At 45.1% G+C, this 27,302-nt stretch overlaps 1 protein-coding gene across 1 annotated transcript in view; it reads left to right on the top strand.

Moving 5' to 3' along the window:
- Positions 1-17,154, top strand: part of LOC115137250 (protocadherin-23) — a 49,131-nt gene extending 31,977 nt beyond the window's left edge. Inside the window, 10 exon segments of the mRNA XM_029673456.2 lie at positions 1,447-1,581; positions 4,336-4,545; positions 4,647-5,507; positions 5,852-5,965; positions 7,790-8,004; positions 8,395-8,546; positions 9,874-10,004; positions 10,700-10,986; positions 11,365-11,506; positions 13,584-17,154. Coding sequence (XP_029529316.2) covers positions 1,447-1,581; positions 4,336-4,545; positions 4,647-5,507; positions 5,852-5,965; positions 7,790-8,004; positions 8,395-8,546; positions 9,874-10,004; positions 10,700-10,986; positions 11,365-11,506; positions 13,584-16,177 — 4,841 coding nt within the window. The 3' untranslated portion in view covers positions 16,178-17,154.
- Positions 17,155-27,302: the final 10,148 nt, after the last annotated feature.

Raw genomic sequence — 27,302 nt, 5'->3', positions numbered from 1 at the left:
CTTTTGTGTGATAACTGTACAAAACAGTCCACTGTAATCACCGGGGCTGCTAGACAGGGAAGAGAATATACCCCACAGTCACCCCTGACAATTAGTGGTTGAGTTATATTTGTCCCGTGAAAGTGTGTGGTGATGTGAACCACATGCGAAGACCTGCTCTGGCTGGTGCCTGATGGGGCTGCTCTACCACCTGACCTCTGTCGGGAGGGCGGAGGGCTATAACTAGGTCAGGGACATCAGTCTGTATCTGTTTGGTACTCTACTAGCAGCACTTTCCCTACTGCCACCTCTCCCTGTTCTTCCTCGAAACCACCAATCTGGGTTGTGTTCATTAGGGCACGCCGTAGCAAAACGTTTTGCAATGGAAAACAAGGGTTTCCTATTGGACATGTACCTATCTGTTTTAGGGGAGGCGAGTGAGATGATTGGGGGGGTGATCGTTGTTGTGCATGGGTGATCCACTTGCATTGAATCATGCCGCAGCACTTGGTGGGGCTCATGTGAAGGTTAGCTAAATATTTTCATTCGTTTTTTTCCTTTATTTAAGTGACGGATCATATCTCGAGGTGATTTACCCCTGTTAGCACTGGTTTCAATCTGGGAATCAGATAAGGCCCCTTGTCCCAAACGCCTCTTTCTCTCCAGACGGGCCCCTAAACATGGCACCGTATTCCCTGCCATTTGGGACACGTACATGGGCTGACCTAACGAGATGCTAAATGGCGACATCAGAGTCGAATGTTTATTTATGCGCCCCTAAACTTCAAGTGTGATTATGTCCCAAATGTCGTAGTGCACTTAATTTGACCTATTTTGTATATAGTGCACTACTTTTGGTCTGGTCAAAAGTAACGTGCTATAAAGGGAATAGGATGCCGTTTAGGACACAACCCAAGATGTCTAAAAAGGAGCCAAGTGGAATTTGCTCGGTTATCATCCATCATATTGCCAGAAGAAAAAAGTATTTCATTGGTTTTGATGGAAAGCATGAGTGAATGTTGGTGGGAAATGTTGGAGGCTGGAGCGCTAGACTCGCCGTAGCAAGGGTTGTTAATATTGAAATGGATGGTTTTTATGCGCATACCTGCCATTTATTGAACAATGTCCTATTTATTACATGTTCCTTGTTTTGAATGCCTTTGATTCAAACCATGAGCTGGACGGATGGTGCCATGGCTACGTGCCCTCAACCTTCATACTGTTTTCGTGTGTGTGCCAGACCAGAGTTCAAATAATGTTTTCTTTCAAATAGTTCATTTCTGCTTGATTGAGCTTGTGTGACACAATGGAACCAGAAGTTCAAACCCTGCCTATCTGGCACTCAAGGCTCAAGCAAACACTGGAAGTATTTGTAATATTGTATTATTTTCTGTACCATGCATCTGATATTGATGTGAACAGTACTCCACCTGTAATCAACACTGTCCATCCATCTCTCTACCACAGAAGAGAATGCTGCGGTGTGGTACAGCCTGTTGCCCGGGCCGGGCTACGACTTCTTCTCCATCGACCCCCATTCTGGAGAGCTGAGTACCACCTCCCAACTCGACCGGGAGCTGCACCAGCACTTCACCCTCAGAGGTTCTACACATTACACACAGCAACTCATTACTGTTAAATGTGCAGTTTGTCACTTTCATTTCAGGTAGCAGTGACATCCTCTGTACTTTTTTGTAAATGGCGGCATTGAGTCAATCTTGAATGATTATTTTTGTGTGTGTGCGCAGACTGGCTTGTGGTTGGTTCATTGAGGCTCTGGAAAAGTTGAAGATGCACTGCGCCTTTCAACAACTGTTGAATTACCATGAAAGTGACAGTATTTCTGTAGTTCTAACAGTCATAGTGCATTTTGTAAGTCAATCAATGCTCATCTCAATTACACGCACTCGCGCGTATATCGGTAACATAAATAATTAGCCACACTCAATTTAGTTGGTCGATATTTAACTCATTGTTTCTCTGCAGTGAGAAAGTTCCACCTGAAGACTACAAGGGTGGATTGCAGTTCAGCGATGTCCAGAGTTGGGGTGGCGGGGGGGTCCATATCTGGGGATATTGTAGCACCATTTTCAAATCAAATTGTATTTGTCATATGTGCTGAATACAACAGGTGTAGACCTTACAGTGAAATGCACACTTACAATGCAGTTTAAGGAAAATATGTCTCTTATAGTATTTACTAAAATAAACTGAAGTAAAATAACAAATAATTAAAGAGCCAAAATAAAATCCAAGTAATGAGGCTCTATACAGGGGGAACTGGTGCAGAGTCAATGTGCGGATTAGTCAAGGTAATTGAAATAACGTGTACAGTACCAGTCAAAAGTTTGAACACCTACTCATTCCAGGGTTTTTTCTTTATGTTTTACTCTTTTCTACATTGTAGAATAATAGTGAAGACATCAAAACTATATATATGAAATAACACATGTGGAATCATGTAATAACCAAAAAAGTGTCAAACAAATCCAAATATATAATATTCTTCAAAGTTGCCACCCTTTGTCTTGATGACAGCTTTGTACTCTTGGCATGTATTTTGATTCGTTAAAAATAAATTGGTTTACTACATGATTCCATATGTGTTATTTCATTGCTTTGATGTCTGCACTATTATTCTATAATGTAGAACATAGTAAAAATAATAAACGCTTGATTGAGTAGGTGTTCAAACTTTTGACTGGTACTGTACGTCCCCGATTATCTCCGTCTCTTCGTGCAAATGACGAGGATTTTTGGCCCTTGTCTGGTGCCTGAAGTGAATCCTTTGCATCCAACTCACTAATATTTAAAAGCCCCACCATGCGATACGTGGAGACAGTTATCCCATACGGCAGTCCTCTCTCATTTAGGGCACCTCTCAGCTTGTCACATCTGTTTCCACCATAGGGCTTAATAAAATATCGAGAATTTTTTTCCCCCCTCTTGCTCCTTCTCTCTCCCCCTCTTTATTGCTTTCTCTTTCTCCCATTCTCTCTTTCTCCTGCTCACTCCTTCCTCGCTCTCTTGAGCTGTCACTCTCTCGCGATTTGCTCACTCTCGCCTCTGCTCTCTCGCCCTCTTTCAATCTCTTTTTTGTTGTTGTATGGTTCACAGCCAGAGTCATAAAGAACTCGGTCTACCCACTTTTTGAAAGCAACATTATTCACCAGATTTGATTTATCTTGAGGCTAGACGTTACAAGGGTACGTCCAAAATGGTACCTGATTCCCTACATGGTGCACTGCTTATAGGGAATAGGGTGCTATTTAAGACTCTCAGCTTTGTTGCTAGACTCATGTTCCACGGACTGTTTCATGCCTTGGACTAGGGTATTTTTCGTGTGCTCCCCCAGCCTCCCCCCTCTTTACAAGAATACAATTACATCCAAAATATGCAATAATATTTTGTGATAAACTGCTTTCAGATGTGCACATGACGATATTTGTACAGTCTGGAGAGAGTTTAAACAATTAAAATCGAAGGAAATATAATCACAGGAAAGCCGTGATTTGAAGTCGTGCCAGAATCGACCCGGTGATTATTGTGAAATACCAAGAGACGTCGGGCCAATTTTCCACTGGTACGGTCAGATTAAAACAAGGGGGAAAATGAACCCTGAAAAAAAATCTGTTTCATATCAGCATTTTTGTGGGGGGAGGGGTGGGTGGGCAGTATAAGATGTTGGTACAATGTAGAGAGAAGCTGCGAAAGAGGTACGTCTTCAGTTATGACTTTCAAAGGACAGTTTATTTTGCTAAGTTGTTGGTCTGTTAAATCTGAAGGATACAAAACGTAGAACTCATGAAATAAAGAAAATCTGTGAAGGAGCCGCTGTTTGTTCATGCCGATGTTTGTGGGGGGAAAAAGAGCATTCGACTGAAGTGGTGAAAACCACAAAGTTGATCCCTTGCTCCCACCTTTCCAAATGTTAGTTCAGCTATCACATCAAGGAGGGGTGGCACACTTGCGTTTTTATTCTATTCTCACTAGTACTATCTATTCATAAAACCGCGGCTATTCTCGAGCAATGCTTTTACTTGCAGTGATCGTGATATGGCCGTCTTACCTACTTTTGTCAAATGCACTGATTGCATGTCAGTCTGGATAAGTCTCCAAAATGACACAAATTTAATGAAGAAAGTTTGAACAATATTCAAACACAATATTTCAGAAATTCCTATTTAAAATCATCGTTCCCGTATGATTCTGGGAGTCTTCCAACTGGGATTTCTAGAAAATCTAGGAATTTTGCAACCCTATTCAAACAGGACCTAAACTATCACCCTCTCCCTAAACCCTCACCTTCCTCTCCCTGTTGTCCCTCTGCATCATCTCCCTCGTCCCCCTCACCAGTCCAGGCTCGGGACAGCGGCGTCCAGCCCCTCTCCAGCACATCCACGGTGCTATGCTCTGTGCTGGACGACAACGACAATGTCCCTGAGTTCATGCAGGCCTCCTTTCAGCTTAGCCTGCCAGAGAACCTGCCCCCCGGGGTCATCCACACATCCCAGGCCTCGGACCCAGACCACGGAGCCAACGGCACCATCACCTACGCCATACAGGGTGAGATTCCTAAAGGGAACACCTCAGTGTTTCAGTGGAAAATTACTTTGTGGTTTCAACAAGATTTAATCTAACCGGAGTGTATTGACTTATCCCTCCAGGCGAGGACTACGGCGGGCGTTTCACCATCCACGCCACCACGGGCGCCGTCAGCACCATGCGGGCCCTCGACCGGGAGGAGCGGCCCAGCTACACCCTCTGCATCCAGGCCAGCGATGGTGGCCAACCCTCCCCCCTCAGCTCCTCCACCCAGCTCCTGGTGCTCCTGCTGGACCAGAACGACAACAGTCCGTCTTTTCACCGCAAGAGTTATCGCGCTTCCTTGGCTGAGGGGCTCCCCGCAGGGGCCGAAGTGCTGCGTCTGGAGGCCCGAGACCCGGACCAGGGTCCCAACGGGGAGGTGACATTCTCTCTGGCCGAGGACACCCTGGGGTCCTTCTCGGTAGAGCCCACCACGGGGGTAATTCGGACCACCCGGCCCTTGGACAGGGAGAGCCGTGCTCAGTACACCTTCAGGGCCGTGGCCACCGACGGCTGCGCCAGAGGTCCACGGAGCTCCGCCACCGCGGTTACCGTGCAGGTGGAGGACGCCAACGACAACGCGCCCGTCTGCACGGAGAACCCCATTGTCGGCTGGGTCACCGTGGAGACGATCCCAAACAAGATTGTCGCCACGGTGACGGCAGTGGACGGTGACCGTGGTGAGAACGGGACTGTGTGGTTTAGCTTGGTGGAAAACAACCCTTTTTTCACCATCAACGGTAAATCGGGAGACATACGATTGAATGGTTCCATTAGTCAGAGTTTCTTGGGTGCTAACCTGCAGGTGTTGGCTGCAGACCAGGGGAGGCCAGCTCTCACCTCTACCTGCCTGGTCATTATTCACGTGAAGGGAGAGGACGAGCCACTGCACTTCACTGAGACGCTCTACGAAGCAGTTGTGGTGGAAAACAGCAAAACTGGTACGGAAGAACTGCTCTAATATCAGTATATGAACAACTATTCAAGACAAGTGCATTGATATGTACCAGATCTGGTTTCAACTAATATTTGTTTTCTATCATATATATGTTTGATTGAACTTGGCTGCTGCAATGGAGCCAATTGAATAGTCCTAAAAGTTGGATCCCAGCCCGTCTGGCTCTCTAGTCAGGCTCAATCAAACACTTTAGTCTGCTGTGTATGTTCAATACTTTATCCAAACTATTTACTGGCCTCACGCTATCTATCAAACCCTTTGAGTTCAGGTTAGGGCTAAAAGCCATTGAGTTATCTTTTTTTCCATCTCTTCTCCTTTCACCTTCAGGCGCGTGGGTGGGAAACGTGGTGGCTCACGACCAGACCGACGACAGACGGCGAATCGAGTACAGCATTTTCAACGGCAACGAGAACGGTGCCTTCGCCATCAACCGACACACGGGTATGAACCTTTCCAATACTAAACTATATTTCTCATGTGGTCCAGTGGTTAGTGCCACCATCCCCGGCACACATATACCAGAGTCAGAATGTGTTTAAATCCACCTTTTTGATTCACAATCTCTCCCACCTTTTTTGTCTCTTCACTGTCCTAATCTTCAATAAGTACATTTAAAACCCTGAAATAACTTGTTCTCCTCACCAGAACACTTCTCTGAGGCTGGAATCATAGACATAGATTAGGCTCCAGTGTGCTTGTTGGCATAAGCCAGTTAAGATTCTTCCATTAGTTGCCTGCAGCAGGAACTTAAAACCATGCTTGTCTTTTCTTCCTTGTTCGTTTTTCAGGTAATTTTTTGACTCCAGGGACACACCAAAGCCAGAACCTCCGCCTATCCCTGCATCCATCTGTCTAGTTTTCTGTATCTCCATCCAGGCTAATAACCCTGGCATTCCAGACTCCTCAGATCCCTTTCCCAAACAATACTTTACTCCCTTTTCTTCCAATTAGCGCGACTAGCCTCTCAATCCCTTTGGACCATCGCTCGCTCTCTCTCTCGCACGATCGTTAATTTCCACGTAACACATTGGGGACGATGAACAAAGGAAGGAACTGAAGAGGGCGGGGAGACCGTTGGGCAATGCGAGCTTGGACGAGGGAGCGTGAATAGGGTGTAAAAACACGAGTAAATCAGCTCAAAGTGACTTCTATTCTATTCCCACGCACAAAGAGACATGATCGTAGGTTTGAAATAGAAATAATAGTTTTAGACAAACATATCTGTTAGCAGTCTACAAATATTTTTGGCCCCCCGACCATCTGCTCAAGAAACAAATCGGCCCGCGGCTGAATCTAGTTGATGATTCCTGCACTATAGTTTCCAGCCCCTACTGGATTGTCTGTAGATGCCTAGCCTGCTTGCTTGTGTAAACAACGTCACGCTGCTTAGTGTGTACCACTTCCTCCTGATTTGGACCATACCTGGCACAAACTCGGGACCTCTGCCTCACACATGACTCTCCTCCCTCAAGCATCTTAGCCGATCGTGCCACCTCAAAAGCTAGCTAATGAGGCTACACAAGCGGGACACTCAAGGCTGTGGCGTATGTGTATCACATCCCCATGTGCTACACTAGCACGCACATGAGGGCGACGCTAGAGTGGCTATCCAAATTATCGTGTGGAAATCCCCTTTTAGGATTATTGAAGGCATTGTCTACTACAGCAGTCAAGAGGTTGTTTTCCCATATCCCCCTGTTCCGAGAACTGGACTTGTATCCCAAATGGAACCCTATTCCCTATGTAGTGCACTACTTTTGACTAGGGCCCATAGGGCTCTGTTCAAACACAGTACACTATATAGGGAATAGTGCGTCTTGCGGGACGCATACACAGGCTTTGCTGTGGATTATGGACTGCTTGCCTTAGCCAGCATGGATTCATTATGGCCCAAACTCTCCCTGAGCCCCTATATACGCAGCGTGGCTGAAGTGGAATGGGTGGGGGGGGAACATCAAAGTCCAGATTACATTCTTGTTTGGATACTCAGAGGAATCAAGTTGTTAATGGAATGTGTACATATGTTTTGAATGCACAACTGCAAAACATGGATGCAACATGGTGCTAGAATAGGCTCATGCGCAACGTAACTCCCTGTGAATTCTATGAACTTTTTATCGTACATCCATCATACAATCTTTCATTTGTGCTCACGCTCTCCCTCTCCATCTCTTCTCCCACTTTCCTGTCTCTCCTTCTGTTCGTTCGCTCGCTCACTAAATCCCTCTATTTCTCCCTTTCTTTGTCTTTCCACCTCTCTCCCAGGTGACATCACAGTGTGGGACCAGGCCAGTCTAGACTACGAGGCCAACCGGAGGGTCCACCTGGTGGTGCTGGCTGACGGCGGCCCCATGCGCACAGCCCACTGCCGGGTCACCGTCATGCTGCAGGACGTCAACGACAATGCGCCGGCCTTTGAGCAGGGCCACTACCGCACAGCCGTGTGGGAAGGCCAGGTACACAACACCTACGTCATGCAGGTATGGATTGGAGGCCAGCCAATCGAGTTGTTACTGTGTCATTTTGAGCTAAGGCAGAAACATAATTTGTCGTTACCAATCAGTTTCTTTTGAGCTATGTTCCTCTCTAGGTTTCTTCCATCTCGGGTGTTTTTCCTGGGCACTGGGCTCTTGCTTTTGCTTTAATTGATTGATTGAAACATGGCTGTAAAATGTTTTTTAAAAAAGCATTACAATCCATTTCAAATACCAAATGCATAGCATTATTGTAAGTGTTGTGTGGCCTGTAACAGTCTGAACTGACTCTTGCAAATGTTATTTTTATATTTGCAAATGTGCCATGCTTACGCTGGGTATTGGCTATGAAGAAATAGGCTTCCTAACTCTATAATGCCTTTCTTCCTGTTGTAGGTGTTTGCCTCTGATGCGGACAGCGGTGTGAATGGTCAGATTGATTACTCCATCTTGTCTGGTAACCAAAACGAGGCGTTCATCATCGACTCTGTGCGCGGGATCCTTGCCACCAACACTGTTCTAGACCGGGAAATCACTTCCTCTTACAAGTACGCTAGCTTACATTACACTTTACGCTACTATTAGAGTTGTCACTTGCTATGGTAATGTATTGTGAGTTGTGTGTATCTAATCCTACATGCTAGACAAAAGATTGCAGTGCCCTTGAACGGGGTATGGTAGTAGGTTTCAGGCACACCGGTCTGTGTCAAGAACTGCAACGGTGCTGGTTTTTCATGCTCAACAGTTTCCTGTGTGTATCAAGAATGTTCCACCACCCAAAGGACATCCAGCCAACTTGACATAACTGTGGGAAGCATTGGCGTCAACATGGGCCAGCCTCCCTGTGGATTGCTTTCAACACCTTGTAGAGTCCATGGCCTGACGAATTGAGGTTGTTCTGAGGTCAAAAGGGGGTTCAACTCAATATTAGGAAGGTGTTTATAATGTTTGGTATACTCAGTGTTTTTCTATACTGAACAAAAATATAAATGCAACAATTTCAACAATTTTACTGAGTTACAGTTCATAAGGAAATCAGTCAATTTAAATAAATTCATTAGGCCCTAATCTATGGGTTCCACATGCCTGGGCAGGGGCGCAGGCATTTGTGGGACTGGGAGGCCATAGGCCCAGCCACTTGGGAGCCAGGCCCAGTCAATAATAATTAGTTTTTCACCACAAAAGGGCTTTATTACAGACAGAAATACTCCTCAGTTTCATCAGCTGTCCGGGTGGCTGGTCTTAGACGATCCCGCGGTTAAAGAAGCTAAATGTGTAGGTCCTGGGCTGGCTTGGTTACACATGGTCTGCGGTTGTGAGGCCGGTTGGATGTACTGCCATAGTCTCTAAAACAACGTTGGAGGCGGCTTATGGTAGAGAAATTAGCATTCAATTCTCTGGCAACAGCTCTGGTGGATATTCCTGCAGTCACCATGCCAATTGCACGCTCCCTCAAAACATTAGACATCTGTGGCATTGTGTTGTGTGACCAAACTGCATGTTTTAGTGGCCTTTTGTTCCCAGCACAATGTGCACATGTGTAATGATCGTGCTGTTTAATCAGCTTCTTGATGTGCCACACCTGTCAGGTGGATGGATTTTCTTGGCAAAGGAGAAATGCTCATTAGCAGAGAAGTAAACACATTTGTGCACAAAATTGGAGAGAAATAAGCTTTTTGTGCATATGGAACATTTCTGTGGTCTTTTATTTCAGCTCTTGAAACATGGGACGAACACTTTGCATGTTGCGTTTTATATATATTTTTCAGTATATACAGTACATGTCTATCGATCTCTATGTCTTCTACCTACACTGGCTAGTTGGAGTCCTAGTAATGTAATGGTGTGCATTTCCTTGTTGTGTTGATTTCCCAGGTTGGTACTGCAGGCGTCAGACAGGGGTAGCCCTCCCCTTAGCAGCATCACCACCGTCCGGGTCCAGGTGGTGGACATCAACGACAACAGTCCCGCTATTCCCCCCATGGAGCCTGTGGTCATGGCAGAGAGTAAGACACCACCCCTCTCAAATGGCACCCTTTTCCTTTTACAGTACACTACTTTTGACCAGGGCCAATGGGGTAACCATTTTCGGTCTACATTTTCTAATCAGATTTTTTTTTTTTTTAAGTGTTTTATTTATTTAAAGCATATTCACAGTAGGCCCAGATTTGGTAGCTGGCGTTGAAAGGATGAAGTCCCTCGTTGTAACAGTTCCACAGGCTGTTGTGCCTGAGGCAAAGCTCTATCCTTATGCCACTGTCCTGAAGGAGTGAAGATCACTTCCTGAAACAAATTGCTTGGGAGACAAGCCCACCCAATGAGCAAAATTAGTTGAAATCGGTACATCCAACCAAAAGACGTATTTTCAATGTCTTTCCAATGTATTTTGCTCATAGGGCAGTTCCTAGCCCCTCACTGACACGCTGATTCAGCTAACCAAAGTTTTTATGATTAGTTGAATCAGGTGTTATAGCAGAAGATTTTATTGATTGACAGAGATTTCCAAGAGAATTGTTAACTTAAGATAATGTTTCGGTTTAATTTGTAATACTAAATACCTGTAGAGATGAAGTAGGACCTGTACACACAATTGCACTTCGGCTCAGGCCAGGTCAGTACCCCCTAACAAGTTGTGTGCGTTTGACTATATAGACTATTTGGTACTAAATACTTCTTACACTGTTATCTTGTTGGTCACCAGACCTCCCAGCGGGCTACATGGTGACCCAGGTAAGCGCCAACGATGTGGACCTCAGCTCCACCGTGACCTTCAGTTTTTTGGACAATGCCAGCACTGCCGGGAGCTTTGCCATTGACCGCTACACGGGCGTGGTGACCTTGACACAGATGCTTGACCATGAGGAACAGACGACGCACAGGCTGGTGGTGTGGGCCTCGGACTCCCTCCACCAGACCACGGCAGAGGTCCTGGTTCAAGTGCTGGATGTAAACGACAATGTGCCCGTCTTCTCACAGGACTCCTACCAGGTAGCTAGAACTGCAATCGATTTTGTATTTCACTAATGATGCATTACAAGACACAGTTATAGTTATGGAACACAAATCCCTGAACACACACACACACATCTACTTTGTGGGGAGCCTTTCCACATTAGTAAAACATGATTATTTAGGAGGCAGAAATGAAGTCGTTTAAAATGTTAACATGACTGACTCACTGAGAGGATGAGGTGATTTGTGAATGTCAAGTTGGACAATGTCTGATCTATCCATTTGACACCATTGTACTCCCTCGGTGATGTCTTGTGACTCCAAGTTCTCCTTGAGTCCTTAATGAGATGTTTATAAATGCATGTAATTCTTCCTGGCAATTGACATGAGATGTTTGTTTGTTTGCACCATCAGGTGAAGTTGCCAGAACTGTCTCCTGCCAACATGTTGATCCTGACTGTGGCAGCCACGGACCGAGACTCTGGGCTTAACGGCAAACTCGCCTACAGACTCCTCTCGTCACCTCTACACGGCTTCTACATACACCCAGACAACGGTAAGCACTATTAGATTAACCAATTAGATTGAAATGAAATGAATAGCTTTCATCAGAATTAGCCAGATATAGTCAACTCGCCTGTTCTAATTACAAAATATATTTACTTTAGTGTTTTTATTGAAGAGAGAAATGATGACCGAGATTGGAGGGAGAATGTGTCATTGTGAAGAATGTGTAGGCCGGATATCACCCAATGCCGACGTGTACATACAGTATGCGTACCAGAGACTATGGCCCTAACTACTGTACCATCCAGTCCATTCTAAATCAATTTGAATCAAATTGAAAGGTAACAATGGAAGAACTTATTTAGGCACGAAGTCTCTAAAGTGCAAACTCTTGGCAGAGGCCTCGCGAAAATGTTTTTAATGGACCCAGGACCATTATCCCAATCATACCCAGAGTCCAAGGACGAGTCAGTCAGAAATTCCAAGGCTGAATCTATATAGCTGCTGCTAGGTCTTGAAGAAATAGGCCTAATCCTCCCGCGATGCTACAAAATGTGCTTCTCTTAATTCCTACGATTGACTGTCAAAATGTAGTAGGAGAAGAAAAGTTACCGCCACATGCTTTCCAAGGTCTTAAGACTGTCTGGTAGCCCAGTTTTCATATTAATAATTTATATTCCCTTGTTTAAAATCACATTTTTCTGGCGCGACACGCTTATTTTACACATGTTGGCCAAGAAATGGGGGTTTGCGCCAACAGTAAGTATATGCCCAGTTCTGCATGGTTCTACACATCAAGGGTTATTCAGAGTATTCACACTGTCAGTAGCATCAGTTTCTCCATCCATCCTTTCTCTTTTTACGGGCTTGGATGTGTGAAGGAGTGCAGTGGAGGGGGAGAGAGAAAAAAAGAAGGGGTGAGTGGGAGAGATTGCTGATGAAAGGTCACTAATATAGAGGTCTGCTTCAGAGCCGGGTCTGTCCTGTAATATCCAGTCTCAGGAAGCAAAGTCTTCGTCCTCCCCAACCGACAAGTGAAGAAGACTAATTGAACCCGACGAGGCTAAAAGAGAATACTACATTCTCAAACTCTCTTTTTTTTTTCTTGAAACATGTTTTTTTGAGGCCACCTTATTAATGTCACTGGCCCTCGAAGGTAACATCTGAGAAATGTGTTCTCTGTGTTTTGTGGTGCAAGTAACTAATGGGAAGTGAAATTTTGATTGGTGTCAATATTAGAATTGAGCCTCTCAGAATCGGGTCTTAATCCTAACTCGAACCAGAAACTAGATACTGACTGGCTCGTTCTTTTGTGTTTCCTCATGTTTCCAGCACTCATGTTTAACTTATGTTAATTATGTGTTTCAAGATAAGTTTCAATATTACAGGAGGCCGGGTGATATCCCAAACTGATTGACTATAAGGTAGTGCTCGATTCTATGTCATGAAAAATACCAATCTTGCTCGTTTTCAGTCTCAATTTACTGTGCTCACATCAGTAAACTCATTAGATAGTTAAACATTCTCAAAAGAAACTTCAGCAAAAAGCCTACAGAATGCACTTCTATAGAGAGCATTAAAGACACAATCCTGAATTTGGATTTCAGTCAAAAGGCGTCCCCGCCACTCGGTTTGCTATAAAGCTGAGGAATGGGGCTGGAGAAATGTAATTACGCTCAGATTCCTAGACCAACTCATGAGGTAGTGAGTGATATTATTCTACTGTACAGGTTGCCAGGTCTCCCTTGTATAAAATTCACCAGGGACTTTCCTGGTTAAAGGGGCAAACCACCAACTTTGCTCTATTTGATAGGGTGTTCTTTACCATAATAACAGCTAGAGAGCTGTGCGTTATCGACAGGCAGCATGGTAAAGCCTCCCTCATGGTAGCTGTAGACTGAGCGGACAGCTGAAACCCTACATTAGACAATGTTAAAATAGATCAGTTTGAGTGTTTGTCTAATTATAACATTTTTATTTTGAATGTGCTTTTAAATTCTGCATAGGAATAAAGCGATATCTAAAGGACCTGCAGCACTTTCAGTTGATTAAAAACACTAGTAAGATGTTTTTCACTGTTTTCAAATCGGAGACGATGGCTAACTCCAAACCCATTTGTCTTGTAGGGTCGGTGTTCACCAACAAGCCCTTGAAGTATGTCACCAACGGTAACGTGATCCAGCTCCTGGTGGAGGCCAGAGACTGGGGCGACCCAGTCCGCTCTACAGTCACCTCCGTGGACATTGTGGTCCTGGATGCCAATGACCACACCCCGTTCTTCCAGCATGACGCTTACACGGTCAGCCCGCTTGAGGATACCCCCGTCGGCACCACCTTGCTGACCCTCTGGGCAGAGGACCTGGACTGGGAGTACGAAAACACCCACCTGGACTTTGTCATTGCCAGTGGCAATGAGGACAGGAGGTTCTGTATAGAGGTAGGTGCGGTTGAAACAGAGAGCCAGCAGAGGACTGCTGGGAGTCTGGTTCTGTGCCAACTCCTGGACCGCGAAACCACTGAGGGCTACATCTTGACAGTGATAGTTTCTGACCGTGGCTCGCCTCCGCTCAACAGCTCAGCGGTTGTGGTGATGACCGTAGCGGATGTCAACGACAACGTGCCGGCTTTTGTCAGCGCAGAGTACCATGCTCAGGCCAGCGAGAGCAGCCCAGCAGGGACCAGGTTGGTTCAGGTGACCGCCCAGGACCCTGACCGCGGAACCAACGGTCTGGTCCGGTACGACATCATCTCAGGCAACAGCAAGGGTCACCTCAGGTTAGACCCCCACACCGGCGCCCTGGAGGTCAACCACAGTCTCGACTACGAGGAAGACTCCAAGTACGCACTGACTGTCCAGGCTTCCGATGGGGGCGAACCCGGAAACCGTAAAGTAGCTTTCACCGTGGTCTTTGTTATGGTGTTGGACGAGAATGACAACTCACCCTACTTTATCTTCCCCATAGTCAACTGCTCGGTGCCGGAGAACCTTCCTGCCTTCACCCCCACCTGTTCAGTCCATGCCATCGACCAAGACGCTGGGCCCTATGGCCTGCTCACCTACTCCATCATGTCCTCCTGCTTCATGGACTACGGCAGTGGCAGCCCTGACAGGAAGGAGGCCTTTGCCATTGACAGCCTCACTGGGGACATCCACACCCGGCAAACCTTTGACTTCGAGCGGGAGAGCGACTACTGCTTCATAGTGGAGGCCAGGGACAAAGGCGAACAGGCGGCCACCGTGCGGGTCCAGGTGGCCATCGAAGGGGCAGACGAATTCAGTCCTGTCTTCACCCAGAGGCAGTACCGTTTCATTCTCCCAGAGAACGCCAAGGCGGGGCAGACGGTTGGTCATGTTATGGCCATGGACCATGACGGAGGCCTGGATGGCATGGTGGAGTACTCCCTTGTCAACCCCTCACAGTTGTTCTCCATCAACAAAACAACAGGCGCAGTGTTCGTCTCGGGCCCAGTGTACCGCAAGAGAGGACGATTTTCCAACGAAGACGTGGTGGAGCTCTTGGTGACAGCCGGCAGTCCCAGAATGGACTCCAGGTCCACCACCAGCCTGGTAACAGTCAATATCTCCAATTCGGCTGAAGCTCTGGTCGGGGTGGCCCTCGGTGTCCAGACAGTCACTCTGGGCGTTTCGCTGGCCATCTTCCTTCTCCTACTCGTCAGTTTCGTGGCCCTTGTTCTGAGGTACAAGACCAAAGAGGCCGCCATCAAGAAGGCCGCTGCCCTCGCAGCCAACCTAAACTCCGGCACGTTCGGCAGGACCGGCGGTGCCCAACAGCACAATGGCATCGGCTTGCGGGAGCTGAGGGCGCCCATCACCATCCGAGTGAAGAGGGAGATATCCCTCCCTATCCGGAACTCTGACTCAAGCGGCCGCGGCTCTGCAGAAGGTGAGACGGCTGAGGACCATGAGATCAAGATGATCAATGAGTACCCGTGCCGCAAGAGGGCCGACTCGGCTAAGAGCAGAAGGGTCCCTGACTCTGGCTTGCCCAAGGACTCGGACCAGCTTTCCTGCCATTCCGAGGATGGAAACCCAGGAACGGTCATAACCACGGTCTCCAGCACATGTCTGGCCACAGGGATGCAGAGCTCCGAGAGCCTCCACACCTTCAAAGAGGAGGGAGGGGGGGAGGGGATGCTGCCGCGGGTCAGGGTGAGAGACATGGAGGAGAGCATGAGGGGCTACGTCCCTCTCTCGGATAGCCAGGCCTCGGTGGACGGCTCCTTCAGCTCGCTGTTGTGTCCGGAGGAGCAGCTCCGGGGCAGCTATGGCTGGGACTACCTGCTGGACTGGGAGCCGCGCTACCACACGCTGGCCTCAGTCTTCACCGACATCAGCCTGCTGCCCGACGAGGACCTCCAGGGGGGCCACGAGGGCCTGGCGTCCGAAGCCTGCTGTCTCATGCATCCACCACCTCTCATCACGGGCGTGGCGCAGCCAGGCCTCAGAGCCGTGCCCCCCCGGATGCCCCTGAGCAGCATGCACACCCTGACCCGGAGGCCCTCCTACCCAAAGTACGCCTACGCGCCCCTGGCCAGGAACACAGGGCTCACCCCGTCTGCCATGACGCCCAGTTTCTCTCCCTCGCTGTCTGTGCTCACGCTGCGGACCCCCAACGCCTCCCCGGTGGTCTCAGAGACTGGGCTGGGAGTCTTCAGGCTAGATGCTGGCAGCCTCCTGGAGGGAGAAATACAGGTGTAGACTTGCGGACCTTTTGATATTGACTTTGAAAAATATTGTATGATAGATGCCAAATACACTAGCATTAAATAATTTGATTCTCAAGCTTATTTTAAATCTGATTTTAACATCACTATTCAATTAGTTTCTTCAATTAGTTTCTCAACATAAAGGATCTACAAATCAATATTGGCTCATGTTGAACATTTGGACAATATTCTGTTGATCTGTGCATCTGGCACATCTATTAGTAAGGACATTATACAATGCAGATGCATGGGTGAAATCAGACATTTATTAAATGTCTTTGTACAATGAATGATTTGCATTGTGGTGCATTTAATATTTTCATAACTTGCTTTTGTAATAAAGTTATGTATGCAAAAGCCTGAACTCTGGTTTGCATTGCAATAGCACAACGCAGCACTCTGTACACGAGTGGATGTTTGAATCCACAATTAATGAACAAATGTATGGTCGTAAAAATGTTTGCATGCTAGAGACAATGAAATGCATTTTTATTTCAGTTGGCTATAGCTTTTTGACTTGGCAAGTATGCTTGTTGTTCTGTAATTGAATTATGTCAGAGTACCATGAGCCCATATTCTGTGAACTACTACATTTCAAATACCTACAGTATTTGAAATGTCATTAACAGCTGTACAAAGAGCCGGTGCAGTTGGTGTGGGACCAGTCTTTTGATATTGATGTGTGCGCTGATTGTGCACTATAGATACTAACGGCAGTTTTGTGTGTGTAACATTTCAAAATGAAAAGTGTTTTCTCTCAATTGTAAAATGTATATAAGCAAAGGTCATTTTAAGTAGGTAAAACAATGTCCTGCTATCTTTTAGCTCTATGGGGCAGTTCTAACTAACTTGAACAACAATTAGTGTACGATTCAATTCCACAATGGTTTGTGACTTTCTCTTCATTCATTTTCATCGTTGAACTGATTTGTTAATGTGGTTCATAAATTAAACGATTCCAATGGAAAATGTGTTTTTCTTACGGAGCAATAATTTTTCCAGACTCCCTCTGCAATTAGGACATTCTAAATAAGACTAAACTATCACATTTCAGAAACCTATTGATACCACATGGAGAACCAAACCCCCATAAGCCTTTATTGTTGTTCTTCACATGGTGGATCATGCTTGTTAAGAAACTGGAAGTCCCACTCTTTAGAAATGTCTTGGAATCACGATCGAATAGCATTTTGGTTCCATCCAACATTCTTCCACAAACCCATTTTCCACATGGCCACCCTGAATGTTTCCTTTAACCCAGTGTTGGAGAAGGTCTGATGCAAAACAATTGTTTTAATCAGTTTCAAATGGAATCCAGACCCCCGCCCCCCCCCCCCAAAAAAAAATAATAATAATAATAATAATGAAAAGTGCAACCATTCACTGGCTAATAGAATAGTTGCATTTTTAAAGGGTGGAATAAAAACAAGGTTTGCTTGTGGCTCTCTGAAAAGGTCCAACGTGAGAATCCCAAGCTTCAGAGGCTGGTATCGTTGCTCGGAGGTTATACAGTAGAACATGTTTTCCATGACACTAGATCTCGTTCCTCGCACTGTTTTTTGAGGTCTTTGTCCATTTTCCTCCTCACAGCTATGAGGAAAGAGCCAGATGAAGATACAGTATGCTTCTCTCTTTCCAAGGCAGCATAAATGGTGTCGGAGCTCAGGGGACCTAACACTCCTCTGCTTGGCTTGAGAGCATCCTTAATGTTGATCAGCTGTTTCCTCACTTTCTGGTCACAGTGACAGAGATGATGCATCAATTGTTTTTGGTTGGAGAGCAAGAGTCTATTGAAAGACCTTTGGTCTGGTGTGAAAGCTAGTGTGGTAATGAGGGGTCTCTTACTACCCCAGAGATCCTTGAAGCAACCAAACACTTCTTCAGAGCCTCTGTCTCAAGATTAACATATGGATTTACTGTCGATACATTTGGACACTGTGATGCGAAAATATGGAATTGCTTTTGGCCTTGAAACCCATTTTGGAAAAAAAGTGTAAGGATTTTGAATTAGCCTTTTTCAATGTGTTTTTTTACTCATTTTCAACTCAAATGAGACTCCACACGATTTTACGTCGAGGCTATAAAATGGCATCAGAAACTGCTGGTGAAAGACTCGTGGAGAAGTAATAGGCCCTGACATCCAAGTCTAATAAGGTCTGATGACTTTCAGCCATTTTTCCCTTGCGCCCACCCAAGCGTCCCTTACTGTCCATAACGGCCATCTGAACACCCACGCATTCCTTTGCTCCAAAAGCAATAAATAAAATGCAGGGCGATTTGACACGGCTTCACTTGGGCAGGTACTAATCCCCCCAAAAAAGTGTCGGTAGAGGTCTGAGCCCTTATCAGGAAGCTTAATTAAGGATAATAAACATTTGCGTGGCTAGTCGGCTAGCTGTGCAGGCTTCATACGTTCTGAGTATAGGCCATGATAGGCATCTTATTTATTGACTCAGTTCTGGGTCACTCCTTCCTGCCAGGTTGGTTTGGACTACAGCTCTGCTCGCTGATATTTGTGATTTCGGTTGGTATTTGGCTTTGGGAAGCACAGACGATGGAGAGATCTCTCCTGTGTCATGATCTGGTAAAACAAGCATCTGCATGTCTCGGCACACTGTAGCTGAGCGAGTCAGGGGACCCGGACAGGAATATAGAGATCCTCTGAGATGTTCCATCACCACTCCTTCGACGTCTGTCAGTCAGCTGACAATGTTTTGGACAGAGACCGGAGAGGAAGCCCGTTTTGGTCAACTTTCACCTTGTGGAATTTCTTCTGGAAATTTGACTGTTAATGGATTTTTTAGATGGTTTTATAATTATGATAAATCCTTTGCAGATGTAAAACCTCTTCATCCTTGAGTTATCAGACATTCTAGGCCAAACAGCCTTAGTATTAAGCACTTGTTTATCCCCCCCACTACTGTCATAAATGCGCTGTTACCTGCCTAATGTCAGTACTGGTCTGCTCTCTCATATCGTAATTTGAGAAGAGGTCGAGTTTCCCCAGAGGTGCCTTGCCTTCCGAGCACAGTAAAACAATCTCCTTGCGTCAGACACGAGCAGTTCATGCTCATGATTATGCAGGTCCGATGTTTAGTTGGACGGGGATGCGTGTTGGTAAATTCAAGACAGCTGCACTCTAACCTGGCTTAGATTTCATACTACTTCGCTTGATATTGAAATATGCATTGGCTTCTAAACAAGTCCTGCATTGTCTGTTTTCTCTCAGCGACTGAGCTCTGTAACGTCTCAAGGGGGTGGGGTGGGGGGGGTTGAGTCATCCGCTGCAAAATCTAGATTGCGTTTGGATTTGGCGGAGGAACACTCACTGAAGGGGGGTGTACAGTCCGGGTGACAAGTTGTTTTATAAGGATTCGGTTTCTGGAGCGCGATTAAAAGGCAGTGGTGAAATATTTAATCCAACGCTAAATCTGATAATGTTAAAACAGCTCTACATATTTGAGCAGGCAGAGCAGACTCTTGCCTCTTTCAATGTTTTCAAGTAACAGTTGACCGCCCTCACCCTTTAAACGTGTATTCTATTTTTGGAAGCCAACAGACTTTTAATGTGTGACTCATTTGTCAGTGTTCAACAAAGAATTTAAAAGCAGATGTTCTAACAATGTGAAACACGAAAATATAATTTTCTGTGGGCCCGCATCCAAAAGGTGATGTGGCTACAGAGAGAGATACTACAAAGCAGGATCAATGAGTTAGTCAGCTAACTTGCCTAAATAATCTGAAATTAAAAAAATATATATTTAAAGACCAGCTTTAAATGGGCATCATCAAATTGAATCATCAACCAGAAACAAATTAAAATTAACTATTGATTTTCTGATTAGTTGAAAAAGTTATTTGTTGTTTATCAAAGTTAACAGGTTAACTCGTTGATCATAAATAAAGGTTAAATCAAAATAAAAATCATGCTTTGTGGTATACCCCTCTTGAGTAGCCTACACAAACTGTTCATTACTGTTTCCTCCATACTGTAAGTATATTTAGGAAATAATTAATTTGAGTTGCCTTCAACAGGGTCTAGCTCTGTTCAGTATGCAGCCATCTAAGCAGCTGCCTAGCTTTCGTAAAGAGATCGTTTGGACACTAAGGCTACATGTCTTATGTCACGATTATGGAAAATAAATATCCCCAAACTAACTCCACTGGCGATTCTAAAATAAACACGGTTACACTACGGGCTCTTAACGTCTTTGTTTTCAAACACGGGCGACTAGAGTGAATTTTTGCGGCTAGACCATATAGAATATTTTACTCAGCCTTTGGAATCAAAATGGCCACCTCAGCTCTTGCATTTTATTATTTATTTAACTAGGCAAGTCCGTTAAGAACAAATTCTTATTTGCAATGACGGCCTACCACGGCCAATTGTGCGCCGCCCTATGGGACTCCCAATCACGGCCGGTTGTGATACAGCCTGGAATCGAACCTGTAGTGACGCCTCGAGCACTGAGATGCAGTGCCTTAGACCACTGCGCCACCCTGTGACCAATTGAATCACTCTAAACAAGCTTTTCCCCCCTAGTTATTAAAATCTTCAACTTTAGTCATATGTTGTATAAATCATAATTATGTAAATGTAATAATTCCATTACCTGTGGGAAAACATTGACATACACTTTAATTCAACATGGTCCCCTATACTGTAGAAATACTTCCCTGTGCAATATGAATCAGCTTTTGTCATATAGACTTCAGAAAATACAATCTTGAGTAAACTGTTGAAAATGTACACATCTGCAGTGGATTGAATATAAAAACGCAGATAAATGACAGATTTACAGCAGACCCTGTAATCTGTTTACTGTCTTTCAACACTACTGTAGTGAGGAAAATAAATTGGGTCTGCTCGGTCATAAATCAACGCTAGGCCCTTTTAACTCCAGACACTCAGCATTTGGGCAAAGAGTCAACATCGTTGCCTTAAATCTGTAAGTTGCCCTTCCTCAGCCCCTTTGCCCTCATTGAAGACGTATATAAATATGTTATTCGGGACATGCTTTGTGCTTCATTTGTGAGCTTGCCACATTCCTAAATTTGAATGTTTTCTTTCATTTGTTTTTTTCTCTCTCCTCCTCCCCCAGCTACCAAATAAAAGCAACATGGTTGACAAACAGCTTGAGAAGAAAATGTTTACTCTGTGAGCGTGGAGTGAAAGTAAGATGTAGCGTTCCCATACCACGGAGGCATTAATGAGAGAAACATTGTATACATTTGTATTAATTTTTTAAATCTTGGAATGACATCTCATTGTTGTGCATGATTTAAATGTACCGTCTCGCAGTTACTAACTTCACCTACAAGTACTTGTAAAATATTCGATATAAAGGAGGTATTAAACCTAATTGATAACATAGCATTGTCCTTATTTGAATACAGTGTGTACTTACAGTATTAGTTCTAATCATTCAAACGGGTGACATGAAACCTGTTCAGGAAGGGCACCAGTACTGTAACAGTACCATGGAGAAATCATTAGAACAGTCGAGAGAGCTTCACTCGGTGACCATAGCTCACCTCCAGTCCTTATCGAAACCATGTGGAACATCCCCTCTATGGCTTTCAGATGTTTGACAAGTGTGTGGGGAGATGGATGCCAGAGTGCGTGGCAGTGCCCGTACCTGGGAGTCTTGAGGAAAATGAACACAGACGAGTTGGAGAAGTTTGAAAACAGAGCTGGTGTTTCACAGGGCAGTCATGGCCTTTTTTCATTTTTTATCTACTGACTAAAGCTAGATGGATTTTCCAGCTTGAATAAGTGTCTGGGGGCCCAGATAGTTTGGTACTATACGCCTCGCGTGTGCCGCTCGCGTGGGGTGCAGTTTCCCTTAAGCACTGATCTGAGGTCAGTTTTGCTGGTTTACCATCTCATACTAATAATTTATTAGGTTGTATGGGGCACTGAAAAAAAACATGGGTAGAGGCAACTTGTTCAATGAGCCCAGCAAATACGGCTGTGACCAATTTAAAGATGTTGCTAAAGGGACTCTCGAACAAGACTGTTTGGGAGAGGGAGTGAGAGGTGTGTGTGTGTGTGTGTGTATGGATGGATGAAGCATCACATTTGCATCTAATCACCCCAGTGATGTTTTTGTTGGCCACCGTATGTAAAACAGAAGTACAAATAGATGGAGGGGGTTCTTCAGTATGTAGCCTCTTTTTAGAGCACAAAGCAGTTAGATGTATTGAATACCCTGGTCTCTTTTAATGATTCAGATAATATATTCTGATCCAGAAAAGTGATATTCAGTAGGATGGTTTGCTTTTTTCACACACTGTGGTATGGCAGTCTTTTTAAATCATTTACCCTTTTCTAAGTCCCAAGTCTTTGATATTGGATCGTTTTAAGATCAAAATAGGTGAAATCTGAAGATTCATATTGATCTCTTTTGCCTTGGGTCTACAGAATGTGTGGCTTTGCGGTAACTTACCACAAACTGTCCGTTTCTCTACGGCCTAATGGATTGAGCACCAAGTGAACGTGTCTTAACGTGAATGTCGGACGTGCCGAGTTTGACTGACTTTGCCTCCCACCCTCCACTGTGGAGTTGCCCGACTCCCGGGCTTTACTAGAGGGGGCTGAGGCCAGGAGCGGGGGCTAGCTGAGAGGTGAGGTCCCCTTGAGGCAGGTGTTCGATCCTGGGTGTTCTCTTGACAGCTGCTCCCCCAGTGACGGATGAATCTGGCTGTGGATGCCTGGCCCCCATGTGGCGGGATCACCCAGCAGGGGAGGCCCTCATCTGGGAATAGAATGTCAAGACTGGCCCTAGAGGGAGATTTACACCCCCAAGCCCCCAAGCTCCGGTTCAAATGGCCGTCTGTGTCACACCATAGGGAGGGTGACACCGACGAACCAGTCCTTATGGGCCAACCATAGGGCCTGGTTCTCTTTCGGCTATCTCTCTCTTTCTCTCGCTCTCTTCCACACCCAAAAAAAGAACAAAGAGGACATCCATTATTGTCTCTGGGTGCATCTAGAGGTCCACGGAGATCAAACATCTTGGGGTCAGGTTTTTCCAACCCCACTCTTTGCTACAAAGCAACAGACATGAGCCATCAATCTATCAAGCTATAGTAGAGAGACCACTGTTTATACATGTCTAGTGTAGCTAAATTACGCTGCTCTCTGACTATGGTTGACAGTCTAGTTGAGTCGATTTAATGGTTGTCTGATGGTGCAGTACGTAGCAAAAGTATAAGGTCAGTGCTCTGCACTGTACAGTGTCTTCAGAAAGTATTCACAACCCTTGACTTTTTCCACATTTTGTTATTACAGCCTGAATTTAAAATGGATTATATTGAGATTTTGTGCCACTGATGTACAGTACACACAATACCCCATAATGTCAAAGTGGAATTATGTTTCTTAGAAAAGTTTACAAAAGCTGAAATGTCTTGTTATGGCAAGCCTAAATAAGTTCAGGAGTAAAAATGTGCTTAACAAGTCACATAAGTTGCATGGACACTGTGTGCAATAATAGTGTTTAACATGATTTTTAAATAACTACCTCATCTCTGTACCCCACACATGCAGTGCATGTAAGGTCCCTCAATCGAGTAGTGAATTTCAAGCACAGATTTGACCACCAAGACCAGGGAGGTTTTCCAATGGTTCGCAAAGGGCACCTATTGGTAGGTGGTTAAACAATTCAGAGACATTGAATATCCCTTATTCAGTTGCCAGAGAGGAAGGAATCCGCTTAAGGATTTCACCGTGAGGCCAATGGTGATAAGAACACTGAGGATGAATCAACAACATTGTAGTTACTCCACAATACTAACAAATGACAGAATGAAAAGGAAGTGTATGTACAAAGAAATCTACTGAATACAGTTATGTTTGTGGCAAATCCAACACATCACTGAGTCCCACTCTTCATATTTTCAAGCATGGTGGTGGCTGCATCCTGTTATGCGTATGCTTTTCATCAGTATGGACTAGGGAGTTTTGTAGGATAAAAAGAAACGGAATAGAGCTAAGCACAGGCAAAATCCTAGAGAAACTTCGTTCAGTCTGCTTTCCAACAGACACTGGGAGACAAATTCACGGAAAACACAAAGACAAAAATACACTGGAGTTGCCTACCAAGACGATGTTGAATGTTCCTGAGTGGCTTAGTTACAGTTTTGACTTAAATCTATGGCAAGACTTAAATGACAGTCTAGCAATGATCAACAACCAACTTGACAGAGCTTGAATAATTTAATGAAAAATGGGCAAATATTGTACAATGCAGGTGTGCACCGGCTCTTAGTCTTACCCAGAAAGACTTTGGCAGCTGTAATCGCACATTTTATTTTACCCCTTTTTTTTGTGATATCCGATCTCTAGTTACGGTCTTGTCCCATCGCTCCCGAAGGTTAAGAGCCATGGTCCTCTGAAACACAACCCTGCCAAGCCACACTGCTTCTTGACACACTGCTCGCTTAACCCAGAAGCCAGCTGCACCAATGTGCAACTGGTGACGGTGTCAGCGTGCATTGCGCCCGGCCCCCCATAGGAGTCGCTATAGCGCGATGGGACAAGGACATCCCGGCCAACCACATCCTCCCCTAACCCGGACGATGCTGGGCCAATTGTTCCCCCCGCCACATGGGTCTCCCAGTCACGGATGGCTGCGACACAGCCCAGAATCTAACCAGGGTCTGTAGTGACGCCTCAAGCACTGTGGTGCAGTGCCTTATACCACTGCGCCACTCGGGAGGCCAGCCAAAGGTTTTTCTAACATGCATTGACTCAGTGGGTTGAATACTTATCTAATCAAGACACATTAATGTTTTATTTTCCATGAATAAAATAAAAAAGTTAGAACAATGATAAATGAAATGCATTGTAATCCCAATTTGTAACACAAAATGTGGAAAAATTTGAGGGTTGTGAATACTTTCTGAAGCCAATGTACATGTCAACGGATGAAGAGACCTATCTGGAGACTTTCTTAAACCCCCCCACACACACATATCTGAGCATAGGACCTATGCAGCGAGTGGTTGTTCCCAGAACCGTTCTCATACATTCGACAGCTTGCCTTTCCCAATCCACCCCTCCTCGACACACACCACACCCCCGTGCCAGTGATGGAAAAAACCCAGGTGGCGAGCGGCACGAGTTCAGAACCGCTGACCAATGAAATTTCCCATTGGTTAGACCATGCTAACGAGACTCTGAGGCCTCTGCGGTCTTTGAAGGGCCTATTAGTGCTTTGGCTGCACTGGGAGGTTGGCGGGAGAGAGGTATCAAACAATTAGGGCCGCCGACCCAGATGTGGGTAGAGGAAGAAGGAGAGGGGGGGAGGAGGAGAGAGAGTGTTGGGGCTTCACAGGCCTGAAGAGTGTCTTATAATGGGGCTGAGAGCGTAGCTAGCTTTAGCTTCATGTGGCACTCATTTCACTGTTCTCTCTCTCTCTTAGAGTATCTGCAGGCATCAAATGCACAAGACCTGGGTGCTTTACCAATGCAAATGTAGCATACACTTTCTTTGAGGCCCCAGTTTGGCCCTCAGACAAGGCTGTTAAAGAGTAGAAAAGTGTGTGCTACTGTATGTGCTATTGTTACAATGAGCTAGCTACAATGTTTGTGGGCGCTAATTGTGTTTTGATAGAACCAGTTGCGAGCTGTTTGGGAAGCCTCTTGTGACAATGTAACAAACAGAGCACTTATGTAATTAGCATTTGACCGAAAAGTCTTTTTAACTAATATTTCAGCTTTAGCTACAGAGTGATAGTAGCTACTAATACCAGTTGCCTGTAAACAAAAGGTTTTCAAAGGACCAGAAGAAAGTATTCCCTCATCTACTTCCCCTGACGTGAACTTCCTCCTATAAAGTATTGATTTGTAAAAGTATTTGATGTACAGTACTGTCACTCACCTTTCTCACATACTCACAATACTGTATCACTTCCACTCTAAATTGACAATGAGTGGTTGAGATATCAATGAGATTAGGAGAGTTTGGAATCTTTAAAGGCGACAAGTGTTCTCCCCTAAGACGAGAGACCCAAAGTTAACCGTGTTTTTTTGTTTTTGCATGTTCCCTCGCCACACCATCTACAGAAATACAAACAATACCTCAAGATTCCTGCCTCGCCGGCAGCGAGATCGGGTTTCTGCTGAACTATGTCCACTCGTTCTTTAATATATTGTTTATGAACAGAGATACTTTCCATTGGAGTGCGACTGAGGCGTGCTTTGCGCAACAGATCATAATTCTCCCTTTGAGAATAAGGCGAATGGAAGAAAGCCCCATTGTCTTGAGACTGTGAGTAAGTTTGTCACTTGTTATTTTCGATTTTGAGCAGCCCTAAAATTCAGACACAGTCGTGAACATGGAATGGATTAAGAGAACAACATGCGTCCAGAGCTTTCTGTAAAAATGGTTATGTCATCTTGAGAGGGCAACTTAGGGTCTACTGAAGGGTAGTGTCAGGGAAAGTGTTTGGTTGGGGCCATCGTGATCTAAACATGATTATGATGTCCATGTATTGTACAGTAATTCCTTGGATTTGAATATAAGTCCAATGTTCTGATCATAGTCATAATGTTTGTTTTGAACACCAGTTGGAGAGAAGCGGGCCTACCGCAGCCTAGTGAACACTGATCACAATGGTGCTGCTTACCTTGACTAGTGTTTACCAACCCCGGTGCAGGTTTTTGTGTGGGCCTACCCCGGGGTTGGCCGTCATTGTAAATAAGAATTTGATCTTGACTGACTTGCCTAGTTAAATAAAGGTTACACAACCTTGAACTTGACTAACCTTTTTTGTTCTGTGCTATTTCAAGTGTGTTCTTGGTTGGAACAAAAGCCTGCACTACAGCACTACAGAATCAGGGTTGATGACCAACTAACCAAACATCGTAATTAGACAAACAAAGTCAACTTAATTGGATTTCATTTATTGTCGAAAATAAAATGGTAAATGCAAGCAAACAGTACTTAATTGTTGTTTAGAGAATCATAGCTACCATCCTACCTCTTTTAAAAACAAGACCAAAATATCAAACAATTAGCTCGTAGGGACTTTGGAGGTCGTCTCATCAAGGTTTTGGAAATGCCTTCAGCGTTTACAGGAGGCCATCATTTAGTTCATGTGCAGCGGCG

Source organism: Oncorhynchus nerka, linkage group LG11 (assembly GCF_034236695.1).
Source record: "Oncorhynchus nerka isolate Pitt River linkage group LG11, Oner_Uvic_2.0, whole genome shotgun sequence".
Lineage (NCBI taxonomy): Eukaryota > Metazoa > Chordata > Actinopteri > Salmoniformes > Salmonidae > Oncorhynchus > Oncorhynchus nerka.
Note: the sequence above shows the minus strand (reverse complement) of the source record. Positions and strands in the feature narration are given on the sequence as shown.